General features: G+C 38.5%; 1 protein-coding gene across 1 annotated transcript in view; it reads left to right on the forward strand.

The window, feature by feature from the left end:
* LOC127806450 (uncharacterized) overlaps positions 1-17,650 on the forward strand; it is a 56,243-nt gene that overhangs the window by 24,337 nt on the left and 14,256 nt on the right. The window contains exon 2 of the mRNA XM_052343760.1: positions 15,441-15,542. Within this exon, the coding sequence (XP_052199720.1) occupies positions 15,441-15,542 (102 nt within the window). The remainder of the gene's footprint in view (positions 1-15,440; positions 15,543-17,650) is intronic.

The raw sequence follows: 17,650 nt of genomic DNA on the forward strand, positions 1-17,650 counted from the left end.
CTAATTAGTTATGGAAAAATTTGATCGCTAAATAATATTTTTCTTCTACTGTATTGAATCCTATCAGCTTACCCAACTTTCAGCTCTCAATCATCTCATTACATTGTTCTTTTGATAATTTATAATATTATTAATGACCGATGAAGATGATTATGAGCCAAACAAATGAAAAGTGTTTATTTGAATTTTTACAACTGGTTAATAGGGAGTTAATTATCAGTATTTTGTTTACTCACCTCTCTTAATCAATGGAACGATGACCAACTGCTACTACTATTCTTATGAGATTAATGACAATATTAATTTGATTTCATTAGCACTTTACATTTAGCTTTCACTCTTTATTAACTTTGGCTACACAAATTGAGAGGGAAGAGAGGAATAAACTCATAAAAGTAGAAAAGTTTGCACGAACCAGATTCACTCAAGGCTACCATAATTTGCATTTCGCAAGGCTGGCTAGTGGCTTTGAAGGTTTTATTTAGATTGGAATATAGTAACTTCATATATTGTGTTGTTAACGGCTACATATTAGTCTGTAATTGTGCCATGAAATAGGAAGCCGCTACAAGGATAAAACACCACCTTGTAATCAGTACCCATTAGGGCCTGTGAAAGTGCTCGTTGGATTATCATAGGGATAAGTATAGGAATAAGGGCACCTTTGCTTGAAGAACTCTGAGTAATTGGTTCATTCACATGGGGCAGAACCATAATCGCAACAATATTTGGGATCCCATCCGCAATTTTTGATGTTCGTGTCTTCGATTATATCAGCAGAGATAAATTATAAGTGAGAGATTTTATTTTACTGCCATATAATAAGAATCGAACTTACGACCCACTAAATTAACACCGACATATCATTTCATCAACCACTCTAACTCATGTCCAGGAGCATAATTACAACACTACTTGATTGTTTTGAACACTCTGCATGGATTGTTGCCCCTGGGAGGCCATCAACTCTGTAGGACACTGTTTTGACATCAACTACACATCTAAACCCATGACAGTTGTCGGTGAGCGAAGTAAAGGCCATGGGGCGATGAAGCAGTCAACGAGGGAGATGCCGAAGTAGTCCAAATTGTTGGCCTCTTTTAGGGAGTATTTGGCTAGCTAGGGTGTTTGGGGGTGTCTCGAGGCCCTCACGCTCTATGCGACCATCGCAGTCCCCGGCCTCTCATTGGCCCTGCCTAGATCCATCGAAGGTGCAATTGGTTCGAGCCCAAATGTAAGCATTTCTCATGTGTGGGTTCAGCTTAGCGTCGAGGCTCCAAGTCTCGCTTTTCTTGAGTCTATAGCCACCCCTTGGGATGTCTGCTACCCAAACTGTGAAGGGGCATTGGTTAGTTATATGAATTATGGTTTCATCCGTCTCTGCTAAAAATAACACAATAAAGAGGCAAAGAAAAAGAAAAAGTCTGTCCAAGGAAGCCATTTGATTATTATGCCATATATAAATGCAACATCACCATAACTGTTAGGATCCATAGAGAATACCAAGATAGATGAATTTTCTCCGTGGACTTGCAAAATAGAAATGAGTGAGTGAAAACTCCTTGGAAGGATAAGTTGACACTCATTGATGGAAGACAAAGAGGAGGCCATAAAAGATATAAGAATGTTTGTAAAAGAAGAAGAAGAAGAAGATGAGAGAATAGAGATTATGCTTAAAAGCAAGCCCCTAGATATTTATAGACTTGACTTCGAGTCCTCTCCAAATGAATTAGATTTAAACTTAACTTGGACTTTGCATTGTGTCTAACTTAAACCCTAACACAAGTGAAGTTATTTATTTTTGCTCAAAAATACTTTCAAACACTTTAACTTGAGTTGCATTACCTTCAAACCTTCTGCATATAGGGTGACTCTTGATCAATGTCATTCAATATTTAAGTTGATTGTTAAATAATAATTGTTTTCTTATCTTAACCCAAAAAACAAAAATGTTTTGTTATCCTTAAAATTATAAATGGTTTCTTGAGGCTAAAAATATTCCACTTTTTAATGACAGCAAATGTTTTTTAAGGAAAAGAAATACCATTTTTTTTCCTTTTTATCATAAATAATTTTTAAATCTCTCCCTAAAAATATGAAATGTGTATGAAAAAAATATAATTTTTCACTCTGTCATGTCACTTGTGATGATGTCGACATGATTCCAAGACATTTCTCAACTAGTGCCCTAAACACTTATTTGAATGTACTATACAATGTCACCTCGATCCTAAATAACATAGAAAAAAATAATATAATCATACATAATTATTGATACAAATAAAAAATCAAATAAACTATATTTCCAAAATTAATTCCTCATGTAACACAAAAAGATCATGAAGTAAGAGTTTGTGAGTGCCTCTTTAGAAAAAATATTATTCTCTTTTCTTGACTTCCCAACCTTTCTTTGGTGATGGAAGTTTTTTCATCCCTCCACTAGTTTTCTTTATTTTTTCCTTCCTTCCCTATTCTTTTTTATTTTCTCTCCTCTCTTACATTGCTTCAAGAACATTTTTTCTTCTATATACTCATTAGTTTTCTCCTTTCTTCCTTCTCTATTTTTCTTTATTTTATCTCATTTGTTACATTTACTTCACCTTGAGTAGTTAATTTGGTATACCATAAACAAGAAAGAAGCCATGATGAATAATATAAGAAAAATAAAAATTATATTTTATTAATAATCAATAATACAAATAATATGTAAATAATAAAATTTCAACACTCACATAGATTTAAATTGATCATTCATTAAATAATTATTTTATTTTTTAGGATGACCATTTTACATGACTTTCGATACTTATACTCTCAATTACGTCATGAAAAATAAATCATAAATTAAGTCTTTAATTTTTATCTTATAAAAATTAAATTCATAATTTATTAAATTAATAATAACATTTTACACATCTGAGCACCGACTTACCAATCCCATCCCTGGGATAGTCATTCTATTTCTAATTCTTATTCTCATTGTCATTCTCTAGGTGTCACTGTTTGTCTATCGCTGTTCCCGTCTTCTTCTCTTCCTGTCCTTGACTGTCTCTGGCTATTGCGTGCTTTGGGAATACTGCGTTTATCCATTTGCGGTATATCCTCCGTGTTTTTTGGTTTTGTTTATATTTGATGGGTTTCTGTCGTTTTTGTGCGCGTGAGTTTCTTCGTCTTGGTGTGGTTTCTGTGGGCCTGTATATACATATATATGTCCGCGTGGTTTCTGTTTTCCTGGTTTTTGTGGTTCTGTTTTCCTGTTTTTACTTTTTAGAATGGATTTTTTGGGTTTTTCAGGATTTTCTTGGTTAAATTTTTAGAGCTTCCTTGATTTAAGGATTTCGTATTTTAGGGTTAAAGACTAGCTGAAAGGTGCATAGAACTAGTAAAATGAGGATCAGTCTACGGTAAAGTTGCGCGGCCCTGTGGTCCAAACGTCCAAAGAAGCGTAGGAAATTGAAACAGGGAAGTTCTAAAATTCCAGATCAAGGTCACATTAGCATATGGATTCTTTAAGGTGTTTTGTTCTGTTATCTGCTTGATAACCGAGTTGTTTTTTTTTTTTTTGCCCCCCCAAATACTTGATGATATGGATGATTGGTGAGACAGGAAATGCATTTTGCACCTGTTTTATAATGCACTTTGCATTTCTTCTTGTAGTTGATTAATAATGGGTTAGAAGAGTTTTGAGGGAGTTGTATGTTGTTTGGGGATCATAATTGATGTGTCATAGACAAAAACTCATAAAAAGATTAAAAAACTCCAAAAGTTCAAAATAACTTTTTTTTTGGGGGGGAGGGTGTCAGCTTCCCGAAGCGGACAATAATTTTTGATCAAACAGTAGAGTAGGAATGAGGAAAGCAGAAAGGATAAGAATTGTGCAGGGAGGGAGAGAGAGAAAGAGAGAGAATTGAATCCAAGATTCTCTGATATTTTCATACATAACTGTAGGAAATGATTCAGCACTATATATAGCTGGATACCTATCCTTCAATGAGCTGTAACCGCCCACATGCATGAGAATGTACATGATGCTAATGCAGCAACTGATTTAGTACCACCCTCACAGCTAGCTAATATCAAATGCTTTCTTTCTACCCTTAACTATAGATAATTATAGTGCCACCCCCCCTTACAGCAGGTTATTACATGACAATACCCCCCCCATCAAAATTTTCTTGTCCTCAAGAAATACTAAGGAGGCTTGCAGTTCGGGAAAATTGATTAAGTAGATCTGGGAGATATTCCCAGGTATTATTATTTGTGTGTAGGCCCGACCAGTTTACTAATACTTGAGGGATGGGGGCTCCATGCTTGTAGATCACTCTTTTATCCAGAATGGCTTTAGGTTCTTTCGGCTGCTCCACATTCTGTATAGAATTAGGCAGTGTAGGACTGACCTGTTGTTCAGACACTGATTTCTTGAGGAGCAAAACATGAAATACCGGGTGGATGTTAGAACTCTCTGGAAGCTATAGTTTGTAAGCCACACTGCCCACCCTGGCAATTATTAAAAATGGCCCATAGTATTTGGGTTGTAGCTTTGAGATAGGTCCTGAGGATAGGGACTTCAGGTGTCTTAGGTGTAATTTCAAATAGACTCTTTCCCCTTCTTGGAAATGTCTGTCACTTCTCTTTCTATCCGCAAATTGTTTCATGCGGTTTCTGGAATTGGCTAGCTCGGTCTTAATCAGTTGCAAAGCCTGCTGCCTTTGCTGGAGGCTGCCACTGAGGATGTCTCTCCCACCCTCGGAAGTAGTGGTGGGTTGTAACCGTAAAGTGCTTCAAAAGGGGACATTTTGATGGCACTATGGTGGCAAGAATTGTACCACCGCTGAGCAGTGGCCAGCCACTTATGCCATAATTTTGGTTCTAGGAAGCATATACACCTCAAGTACATTTCTAGGCTTTGGTTTACTCTCTCCGTTTGCCCATCAGATTCTGGGTGATAGGCTGTTGACATGTTCAACTTGACCCCCAATAGTTGCATTAACTCCTTCCAAAATAGGCTAGTGAAAATCTTATCCCTATCCGATACTATAGCCTTGGGTACTCCATGTAATGCTACTATCTGATCCATGAAGATTTTAGCAATTTCCCTGGCAGTATATGGATGAGACAGCCCCACAAAGTGGAAGTCCCTCAATGAAGTCCGTGGAGATGCTCTCCCAAGGCCCCACTGGAACATTCAATGGCTGTAATAGTCCCGGATAGGCCACATTCTCTGTTTTGCACCTCTTGCAAGTGTCACACCCCAATATTGTCATGTAATAACCTGCTGAAGCTGAGACTCCATTTGTTTCATCCTCGTTTCGTCGGCCATGATTAAAATTTCTTGTGAGTATTGTTGTCGCCCAAGAGCTGCTCTGATACCAAGATTGTCAGCTTCCCGAAGCGGACAATCATTTCCGATCAAACAGTAGAATAGGAATGAGGAAAGCAAAAAGGAAAAGAATTGCGTAGAAAGGGAGAGAGAGAGAGAGAGAGAGAATTGAATCCAAGATTCTCTGATATTTTCGTACATAACCATAGGAAGGGATTCAGCAGATATATAGCTAGATACCTATCCTTCAGTGAGTTGTAACCGCCCACATGCATGAGAATGTACATGCTGCTAATGTAGCAACTGATTTAGTACCACCCTCACAGCTAGCTAATATCAAATGCTTTCTTTCTACCCTTAACTATAGATAATTGCAGTGCCACCCCCTTTACAGCAGGTTATTACATGACAGAGGGGTTCTGAATAAAGTGTAAACATGATAACATCAACATTCAAAAATCTCTCCAAGAATTATGCGAAAAGGATAAACGTTATCTATAAAAATCCTAATTCTAGTGGATAACAAAATATCAGGATAAGTATTATCCATAAAAATCTTAATTTTAGTGGATAACAAAATATTAGGATAAACATTATTTATAAAAATTCAAATTCTAGTGGATAACATAATATTAGAATAAGCATTATTCATAAGAATGATAATTTTAGTGAATCTTGAAATGTCAAGATAAACATTATCCACAAGAATTCTAATTCTAGTGGATTTCGAAATGTTAAGTTAATGTTATCCATAAGAATCTAATTCTAGTGGATCTCAGAATATTAGGATAAACATTATCTGGAAGAATCCTAATACTAGGAAATTTGGGAAACTAGTGGATAACATAATATTAGAATAAGCATTATTCATAAGAATGATAATTTTAGTGAATCTTGAAATGTCAAGATAAACATTATCCACAAGAATTCTAATTCTAGTGGATTTCGAAATGTTAAGTTAATGTTATCCATAAGAATCTAATTCTAGTGGATCTCAGAATATTAGGATAAACATTATCTGGAAGAATCCTAATACTAGGAAATTTGGGAAAGTTCTATGCTCTTCTATGAATAGATAAGCCCTCATTTTAAAAGAGGTACGTCTCTGATACTGATTTCAGTATGACATTTAAGTTTTCAATGTTTGATTTAAGTATCCGAGTGTTTGTGTAGGAACTGTCTTGCGCCCTTTGATTGTTCTCTTTCTTTGCAGAGTTCAAGCGGCTTGACGATGATGTTTTCAGTCAATAAATATATTGTTGTGTTCAAGCAACAACAATAATAATTTGCTTCATTTAGGCCTTCTACATTTTTATGGCAAGACTAACTTCAATCTAGATACAAAATACATAATGCTTAATGATGGCAGGACATGCATGGTTATGATGCCAATGGAAATTAATAGATTCTCAGAAACAAACTAGACTTCTAGAAGAAGAAAATGTGGAATAAATGGTAGCGTACAACTTACACAATTTTTAATGGAGAAAGTTATATCGGAAGAACATGATAGTAAAAATTTTATTATTATAAGCCAATGGTATGAGTTTTGTCTTTCTCAATATGTGCATATAACAAATTGTCATTTTAGTTGTATTTTATTTTATAAAATAATATCTTAATTATTATCATCCTCTGTCTTTTAACTTGGCATTTCATTGTGATAAATGTGTTGGGCCATGAAAAAAAATGAGCAAAAGAGTTAGGAATTATTGAGAAAATGGAAGGATAGATGAAGAAGCTGGTGGCAAAAGAATTAGTGGCGAAGCCTTGTGGCAAAAGAGCTAGTGGCAAAGCCTTGTGGTGAAAGAGCAAGAGGTAGTGGCGAGATCCTAGCGGCGAACTCTCTTGATGCAACTTCTCTTACGCCAACCTAACTTCACTTGACACCAAGCTCGAGTGGACTCTACATCACAAATTTTAATTGTTGTATTTTGGCAACAACAATTTGGCGTTGTCTGTGAGAAACACAACAAAAAATCAATCTTAACACAAGATGTCGAGAGAGATAAGATCAGCTGGTTGGGCGAACCCACCCGAAGGAGCGCTCATACCAGGACGGGAGCCACAAAAGGCCCCCATCAAGTGTGCTTTACAGTGACAGAATTTTTAGTAGATCACCCTAACAACGAAGTGCGTTCAGGGAACTTTCCTGTGCTCGAATGCAACCATACTATTGAACTAGGGGGCATGGAGCGCTCAGAACAAGGAAAAGCACACGTAGCTGGATTAAGGAGATATGCGACAGGGCGAGAGAAACGAGTCCCACATGTAGCGCCCGCTAGTCAGGAACAACACTCCTTTGGGCAGTCTTCAATTTCAAATGGAAATCTCGTTGGGACTTCAAGAATAGCTCCACCCACAGTCTTACTCAGATTATGAACTATTGCTGAAGAATTTTGAGGAGCTGAAACAACAGAATGATGAACTCAGGATGAACAATGAGGAGAATATGAGAAGACTACAAGGAGTCACTGCTTTGTTACGTGAACTAATGCCGGACATTCACATTCCCCACATGGGATGAATCGATACGAGGGGAGAACACCGGAGATCTCAAGACAACCCTCCAAGGGCCCCTCGACAGGGGATAAAAATCAGAACTCCAAGGCTGAATAGCCAAGTCCCGGAAGTAACAAACTTGAGAAGGAAATATGGCAAGAGGGCAGGAAAAGCTCCCACGTATAAAGAGACAGCAGAAAGCACCTACTCAAGAGTCTCTTATGACCCATCTCTTTGCCAAAATGAAGCAAAACATGAAATACTCAGCACATCTGACATCAAACGCCTCACAGAAGAGGTGTTAGAGCAAAAGCAGGTGATGATCGTGCCAAAGGTAACTCCCCCGAAAGGGTTTCCTCTATCGGAGGAACTCCAAAGGCAATAAGTGCAACCCGAGTTCGAACTGCCAAAACTTTCGGTATACTCAGGAAGGGAGGACCCTGAGAAGCACTTACAACGTTTTGTCGCAGTGGCCGTGTTACATGGATGGAATGAGGTCACTAGGTGTAAGATTTTCCCACTCTCCTTGGCAGGACAAGCTCAGCAGTGGTGCGTTGAATTACCAGCAGGACATATACGATCATTCGAACAGTTGAAGAAAGAATTCCTAAATACATTCTCCGTCTATCTCCCAAAGAAGAAGAGTGCAATATATCTAATGAGCTTACAACAAAAGCCGAATGAATCCCTAAATCAATACATCGAGCGGTTCAGAGCCGCGACGCAGGAAGTAAGGGATCTCCTAGTCGGATTGGCGGCACCAGCCTTGCTAAATGGAACTACATACGCCCCGCTTAAAAGATCCTTAGCCTTCTCCGAGCCAAATTTTGTGATTGAGTTGTTTGACTGAGCAGAACAGTTTATCATCCAAATGGAAATTTTGGACGCAGGGGAAGGTAATAGAAGAGGAAGGGAAACCCAGCCCGAAGTGCGAAGGACCTTACAAAATTCAGAAGATGTTAGGCCTCAACATGTGCACATTACCGACATTGCAAGGCGAGGCGATAGGAAAAGCTTGGAACACTGTGCACCTCGAGAGGTACTTCCTAGCTTTAACCCCAGGGGAAGGGATGAAGCGCGAGACGTAGAGTCGAGCTTGTCACCCGAAGCATTACTCGACCCGGCTGGAGGCTGAAATTGTCTTTAATTTTTCATTGTAATAAATATCCCTCGATAAATAAAAGAATATGCCCCCTGTATTCCCGTGGAGTAGGCAAAACTATAAGTCGAATCACGTAAAATCTCTATGAGCCCAAATTATTTGTATGTGTCATGCAGGTACGGTGGCTCAAGTACAGCTCACTTTCAAAGGTCAAGTCGCCTAGTGGCAATCTGGTGCCAATGACCACGAGCTAGCTCGGAATCACTAGAAGATTCGATGCCTATGCTCGCAGACTCACCCGGATCCCTCATTTGAGTTCAGTGCTATGCCGTTTTGACTAGACCTAACTCCTTGGTTGATCTGACGCCTAGGTCTCCCGGCAAACTCGAATGTTTGGTAGGTATCCCGCGCCAAACCACAGGCCAAACCCAGATCCCTTGAGGTAGACTGGCCCTAGGAAGGCGGAAAAGAAGTGAAGCGATCACATGATAGCTCTAGCATAAGCTCGTTCCCGAAGGTCAAGTCGCTTAGAGGCAATCTGGTGCCAATGACCACGGGCTGGCCTGGGATCATCGGAGGATCCGATGCCTATGCCTGCAGACTCACCCGGATCCCTCGTTTGAGTTCGGTGCTATGCCTTTTTGGCTAGACCCAACTCCTTGGTTGATCTGGCGCCTAGGTCTCCCGGCAAACTCGGATGCTTGGTGGGAATTCTGCGTCGGACCACTGGTCAAACCCAGATCCCCTGAGGTAGACTGGCCCAAGGAAGGCATGAAAAGATAACAACCCTATAATAGTTCTGCCATGATTCCGTTTATTAGAGTTGAGTCACCCAGTTGCAATCTGGTGCCTATAACTAAGAGTTGGCTTGGGATCACCAGAACATTCGATGCTTATGCCCACAGACTCACCCAGATGCCTCGCTTGAGTTGGGTGCTATGCCTTTTTGGCTAAACCTAACTCCTTGGTCGATTGACGCCTAGGTCTCCCGGCAAACTCAAATGCCTAGTGGGAATCCCGTGCCATACCACTGATCAAACCCAGATCTCCTGAGGCAGATTGGCCCAAGGAAGGCATGAAGAGATAACAACCCTATAACAGTTCTGCCATGATTCTGCTTATCAGAGTTGAGTCACCCAGTTGCAATCTGGTGCCTATGACCACGAGTTGGCTTGGGATCACCAGAACATCCGATGCCTATGCCCACAGACTCACCCAGATCCCTCGCTTGAGTTGGGTGCTATGCCTTTTTGGCTAGACCCATGTCCTTGGTTGATTTGGCACCTAGGTCTCTCGGCAAACTCGGATGTCTGGTAGGAATCTCGCGCCGGACTACTGGCCAAACCCAGATTCCCTGAGGTAAACTAACCCCGAAAGACAGACATGAAAAACACAATAGCCAGTGCGTTATGATCCATCTTGGGATCACTGGACGTTCCGAAGATAGACCCGGTGCTATGCTCTCAAGATAGACCCCACTCCTTTGCTAATCCGGCGCTTAGGCCTCCCGGCAAGCTCGGACACCCGACAAGAATTTCGCAGCGGAACCTATCTCTCGAGGGCATGGTTGCCCAGAGATAATTTGGTATCCCAGCCCTCGGTCGACGTAAGATTTTTTGGGTATTTTGGAACCCTTGATTGAGTCTAGGTGCTAGACTCGACTCCTTGGTTGGTATTTTACTCTTCAATTTTGTCTAAAGACAAAACAGAAGAGTGGGGGACAATTGTTGGGCCATGAAAAAAAATGAGAAAAAGAGTTAGGAATTATTGAGAAAATGGAAGGATAGATGAAGAAGTTGGTGGCAAAAGAATTGCCGCCAGTTGCTGCCAAACCTTGCGGCAGCTTGTCGCGAGAGGCAGCCTCGTGGCTGCTAGCCGCTAGATGCCTCACAGCCGCATGACCGCAAGAGGCAGCCTCGCAGTCGTATGCTGCGAGGAGACTCGTGGCCGCATGATGGTTGGCCACGAGGCTGAGCCTCGCGGCTACTTGCAGGCTGGCTGCGAGGGCTAGCCTCGCAGCTACTTGCCGCGAGTTGGCTTGCCGCCGCTTGTTGCGAGCAACCTCACAACTAGGCGTCAAAAGCCTATTCCCGACAAAGCCTAAGCTCCACTCATCAATTGCCACGTGTTGACACTAGCCACCCTTGAGAATCGTGCCCTACAAATACTCAAATACAGGACATTGATGAGGACCGCCAATTTTGGTAAAATCTAGATACTTCAAATGCATCTTTACTGTTTTTGTGAATAGTTATTGGGATTCGAGACTGACTTTGGCATCAGAGGGTCTTCGCGGGAGAAGATTCCCGCTAGCCTTCTAACCCATTTTCTAAGCATCAATAGGGTCAAATCCTTGCGGTGAACTTAGCGGTGAAGGCAAAACGTTGCAATGAGACCTCGTGGCGAACCTAACAGCGAAAGCAAAAGCCTTGCGGCAAGACCTAGCAACGAAAGCAAAAGCTTTATGGCAAGACCTAGCGGTGAAGGTAAAATCTTATGGCAAAGTCTTGTGGCAAAAGAGCTAGTGGCGAAACCTTGTGGCAAAAGAGCTAGCGGCGAGCATCCTAGCGGCGAACTCCCTTAAGGCAACTTCTCTTATGGCAACCTAACTTCACCTGACATCGAGATCAAGTGGACCCCACATCACAAATTTTAATTGTTGTATTTTGGCAACAACAAAATGTTTTTTTTTTTTTTTTTATGAAGTTTCTATTTGTGTATCACGCACTATTTTTTATAAAATGAAGTTTATGTTTGTATACTAATGAGAATAATTTAATTCCATGTGTCATTTGATGTTTCTAGCTATCATTTCTAGTGGGCAAGACTTTTCCTTTTCTGCTCAGCAGTCAAGACTTTGATTGTGCAATAGATTTGATACTGAGAAATTCCATGATTTAGTAATTTGTTTTTTTCCATGTATCAAATCTTATAATTGCAGAGACCAACATTGAAAATGTGAAAATTAGAACTATGGATGTTTGTGCTTATTGTAATGCTTCTTAAAATCAGTAAAGAAAGAAGTAAGAACTCTGATTATTCATTACCGTCTATGTTTATGACTCATGATGTGAAGGACCATTCTTTTAACCTTCAGCATGGTATATGGACCCCCAGCCATACAACATATTGGTACCTTTTGGATATACTTTTACCAAAGAAATATCTTTTGTATGGTTGCTGAAGCCATTTGAAGTCATATCTGGCCAGAAAATGATGCCAAAAACTCTGCTATTGCTAACCTCCAAAAACTCATGGAGAAGAACCATTCTGCAGGACTTACGGTAGCTTACTAATGCTCTTGAAATTTGTTCAAAATGAACAAATTTTTGCATCACCAAATTTACGGACTTTGTTTGAACTATTGTGTGCATATATATATATATATATACACATGTATGTATTTTGCTTGGACCTTTTTAGTACTTTACTCTTAGAGGACTTCAGGCATAGAAGTGACACTTCATTTGAGATTGCATATGAAGAAGGGGCATCACGGTTACAAGGAAAGCAGATGATAGGGTGTGTGATGGAAAGAAAAAAGAAAAAACAGAGAGCTAGAGGAATGGTACTTGCAAGTGATGATGATTTTTGATATGATTGATGATTGATTGTATAGATAATGTTTTAATTAAAACATATTTTGGATTAATTATGTTATGAGTGGATTCCATCAATTTGCGTGTTTTTTTTTGTTAGTGCTTAAGTTCTAATTGATGATGATGGCTTGACGAGCGTGACTACTGTGAAACTTTTGTGTGGTTCTAAATAAATTTTGTTTATTTTGACTAACCTCACACATGTATATTAAGCAATTTTTATTATTCTGTAAATTTCGTATGCTTACAGTATTGGTTTGTTTGGGTTTTGTGGACTTTATTCATGGTTTGATTTGCATTGGGAGAAGTATGTGCCCCGTCACTGATTGGAACCTAAACAGTCTCTCTGGCTGTGGGTCACAATACCAATTTATATTTTGCCATTAGTTATCAGATAGATATATATACATGAAAGAGAATAAAAAGTAAGGGAATTGGAAGCCTTTGGGCCTGCAAGTGTTTTGTGAGATATAGATTGTTACATGTTTGCTTGGTGTTCATTTTACGCATTTGTTTGACTTGATGACCCCGTAGTGGGATAAAGGGCTAGTATGTTGTTGTTTGACTTGATGTATATCATGGAATTACCACCAGGTTTTGAGAATAAATTTGGGCTAAACAAAGTCTGCAAGTTGAGGAAAGCTCTCTATGGACTAAAACAGTCCTCTAGAGCATGGTTTGGCAAATTTATTGAAGCTATGCTAAGGATGGGATATCGACAAAGCCAAGGAGATCATACCCTCTTCATCAAACACTCAAAAGAAGGTAAACTCAGTATTCTCCTAGTATATGTTGATGATATAATTTTAACTATGGATGATGATATTGGAAAAGGAAAATTGAAGATTCAGCTTGGTAAAGAGTTTGAAATTAAAGATTTGGGAAGGTTGAGATATTTTCTAGGGATTGAAGTTGCCTACTCTAAACAAGGCATATTTATTTTCCAAAAGAAATGTGTTCATGATTTGCTCAAAGAAACAGGGAAGCTAGGATGTCGAGCTTCTAATACACCAATTGAGCAAAATCACAAATTGGGAGGACAAAAGGCGGAAATGCTATTGGTAAATGTCAATATCAAATACTAGTAGGAAAGTTAATGTACTTATCTCATACACAACCTAATCTTGCCTACTTAGTAGGGGTTATTAGCAGATTTATATATGATCCTAGAGAAAAACATATACAAGCTGTTCATAATAAACATTGCACGTAACTCAGTGTAGCATGATCGAACTAAACATATAGAGATTGACTAAGGGTGCGTTTGATAGGGGTGGAAAATAGGGGTGGAATTCGAATTCCATCTAAATTTCAAGAAATTCTATCAAACAGCTTTTCAATTCCATGGAATTCGAATTCCATTTTAGTTCAAAAAGTGAAGATTTTTCTTGAAATCAAGGAATTGGAATTCTTAGGGGTTGGGGTGAGAATTGGAATTCCATGGAATTGGAATTCCATTCTCATTTTCCACCTCTATCAAACGCACCCTAACATTTCATCAAAGAGAAATTAGACAATGGTCTCATCACCATATCATATGTTGCTTCAGATAATCAATGGGCAAATGTCTTTACAAAAGGTCTTCCTACAACTAGATTTAAAGAAATTACATGGAAGATAGGAATGGAGAATATCCACACCAGCTTGACAGGGAGTGTTAGAAATATCACAATTTACTCAAAGGATAATTCGAGTAACAACTGGATTTGTCTTCTAATCTTATGGCTGAAAAATAGGAGATAAAAGGATAAAGTGATAAGGTGATTGGAGATTAGAAAACTCTAAAAATAAAAGGATAAAGATAGCAGATAATTCAAGATACCTTAGCAGTTTTTTAAATTATTGTTGTTGTATTTTATCTTCTAAACATTCAAATATGTTCCTAGAGTATAGGAGATAACCTAGGTGATTCTTGTTGTTGTATTTTATCTTCTAAACATTCAAATTTGTTAGTAGAATATAGGAGATAACCTAGGTGTTGTGTATAAATACCCCATACTACCCGAGAATAGATCAAGCAAGCAATATACAGTTATTTCAGCTTGTTTCATCTTCTTCTACATATGTGATCTCTTCTACAAGTCCTAGCAGATTTTATTAGAAAGTGAGGCTCGATTTTCATGCTAAATTTCTAATGTAACTTTTCTTTTGGCTTGGAAAAAGAGGAAGATGGGGCAACCAGCATAGCAACTCCCTTTGGATGTAGCCATGAGGGCCCTTCTTTATTAGGGAATGTCTAGTTTGAGCTATAGCTAATGCTAAGAAGGCGAGCCTAGCACCCTAACCCCTAGGGTTTGGCCCAATATCCACCGCTCATTTTGGCATGACATGGGTTCAAGTAATCCTGCAAACAAGATGGGTTTAAGGTTCAAACCTCAAAACCTAGAAGACACGGGAGGACTATAGAACCATTGGGCTACCACCACAGTGGTATTACAACCACCTTTTACTAACCTATACTTGTGAGTATATGTGCATAATTCTTCACATCTTGTTTTTATTCTATATGTTATGCTTGCAGAGCAATTAATGTCTACTACTAAAATGTAGTATTAACAACTTGCTTTGATAATTAAAAGTTGTTTAACAACTAATTATTAATTTAGAGAGAACATCCACTTTGCTAATAAATTATGTGAAGTCTGTATATTTATCTTTTTATACTTACATGTTGTGGCCAACAGGAGCACTGGGTATATTGCCCAATGTTATGAATGAAGTTCCATTTTGCAACCAAGTATGGATCCTTTGTCATTACCTCCACCAGCACTGAGTTAGGTGTATATTCATATTCTGCAGCTTAAAAATCTATGGAGGTTGGTGGTTTCTGTGCGTGAATCTTTGTTTGACTTTCGTGTTCATTTATGTTCTTGCTGTTTGAGAAATCCTAAGTATGCTAATCTCACACATGCTACAGGTCACGCATTATCTAGGGGGTGAAAATTATGTCTTTTGCAGTGGTTGGGAGGGTTACCAGACTCTCCTAAACACAGATATGGAAAGAGAGCTTAACCATTTGGTAAGTCACAAGAGTCACAGATGACTGGCTAATATCTATGCAAGCAATTTCAGTATAAATGTCAAGTTATGGCTTCTTTTGGCCTTTCTATTGAGCAAATCTGAGATTTGTTTTGTACTGGAAAACATATTTTTTGATATTGTCTTAACTTCTTATTTCCATTTTCTGAATGTGCAATGGTAAATGAGGTTTTTGTTCTTTTCACATGATTTGTTGGCTATATGTGCAATTCTCTATTCTCTATTTGGTATCTTTAAAAAAAAAAAAAAAGGTTCCATCTGAGTGTTGTTCACCTACATGCACGCAAGGTTTCTTCAAGCCGATGTAGCATATAAGAAGAAGATTGGATTCAGTGGTAATTGTGTTAAATTTTTAAGCTGGGTCCACAGATAGCTTAGTTTCAAATAATTAAGAAGATTGGATTCAGTGGTAATTGTGTTAAATTTTTAAGCTGGGTCCACAGATAGCTTAGTTTCAAATAACTATAGAATAGAAAATAATTCACTATAGAATTACACAAATAGGTCATATTGCTCCAGAAGCTTATTGTACTTATAATATTTTTCCCACTTATTGATTGCCTTTCGTTTTTTTGAAGTATTTTTTATGCTATTTTCCTAACTTTGCGAAAAATAATAGTAACTATCTCTCTCTCTCTCGGCACATTACTTATTGAACCCAAGCTGCAAGAACCTATCAAGCACCAGTAAGTTTCTTACTTGTTTCTTTTGTGAAAAGTGATTGACCGCAAATTCTATTTTTCACACACGATAACAATGACAAATATGATGGGGACGTGGCAAACACAATTAATTTCTTGCGAAAATATGGCTTTATAGGTGATGTTCACTGTCCCTCTTCTGATTTGCTGTGCACTCATCTAATACCAAGATTTATCTTTGTTTATCTAGTTTCTGATGCCGCAAGATTTAATGTGTTTGCAATGTAATACTTTAATTTGATATCTTTCTCTCAAATCCTGTAGTTCTTCTATTTGCTACAGTGTAGACTAAATGCTTAATCATTTTGTTCTGCATGTCACATGCGAAAGCAGATGTTCCCTTGCATCCTTTGTTGCTAATCCCATACCTGCCCTGTTTGGTAACTTGTCTACGGAATTTTATGGAACTTCAAACAGGAGTGTATCCAGGATTTTTGTATGGTGGGGTCGCAATTTATAATTTGAAATTATCATTCACAGAATTTATAAATTTTAGAAATTTACTTTACATAATAATAAATATCTTTCCATTATATATTAATTTAACACATAAAAGTTTACATATCTAATCAATATATCCGAAAGAAATGCCTTTCATTATTTTCTGCCAAACATCTTATGCCAAAAAAAAAGGAATTTTTGGAGAGAGCCTCACAACGATATAACATCTTCTGTGTATATACATAGTTATATGCCACATATATTTCTGTTAAAATTCCTGAAATTATTCCTTGCCATATTCCTGAAATTATGCCTTGATTTCCTACTCTAAAATTAAAGATAACCCCAATTTAGGAATCAATCTCTTTGATTGTTGTATTTCCTTGTACGTGTTGTTTCCTAAATTGGTTCCTTCCTCGTAATTAGAATCCTGTCCATATTTAGAATAGGATTTCTTCTATATAATGTACTGCTCTCTTGATATTGAATAAGAAGAAATTTTTCCAAGAATTATTACATGGTATTAAAGCAGTTCTTCTAGGTTTTCTGTTGGCCTTAATTGCTGAATAATTCTAGACTTCATTGCTTAATTGGCCTTAATAGCCCTTTCTTCTTGCCGTTGTTGCAACTATCCCGAACCCTCCACCTGAAGATGTCAACACTTTCCACTGATGCATTCTCACCCGACTCATCCTCTGCTACTGTGGGTGAACCTCTTGTTGTTGCTGCACCTTTTAATGTAACCAACCACTCCTCTACTGGATCAGCCAGTGAACTCCAAAGTATGAGCCCATTCTACAGCCTTGATGGAACAAATTATCTTCAATGGAGTCAAGATTGTCAGAGCCTTCCTGAAGGGGCGAGGGAAGATGGACCACCTAACTGGTACTAGACCAAGCCCCGAAGAGCCAAGATTCAAGACATGGCTTGAAGAGGATTCCATGAT

Source organism: Diospyros lotus, chromosome 7 (genome assembly GCF_014633365.1).
Source record: "Diospyros lotus cultivar Yz01 chromosome 7, ASM1463336v1, whole genome shotgun sequence".
Lineage (NCBI taxonomy): Eukaryota > Viridiplantae > Streptophyta > Magnoliopsida > Ericales > Ebenaceae > Diospyros > Diospyros lotus.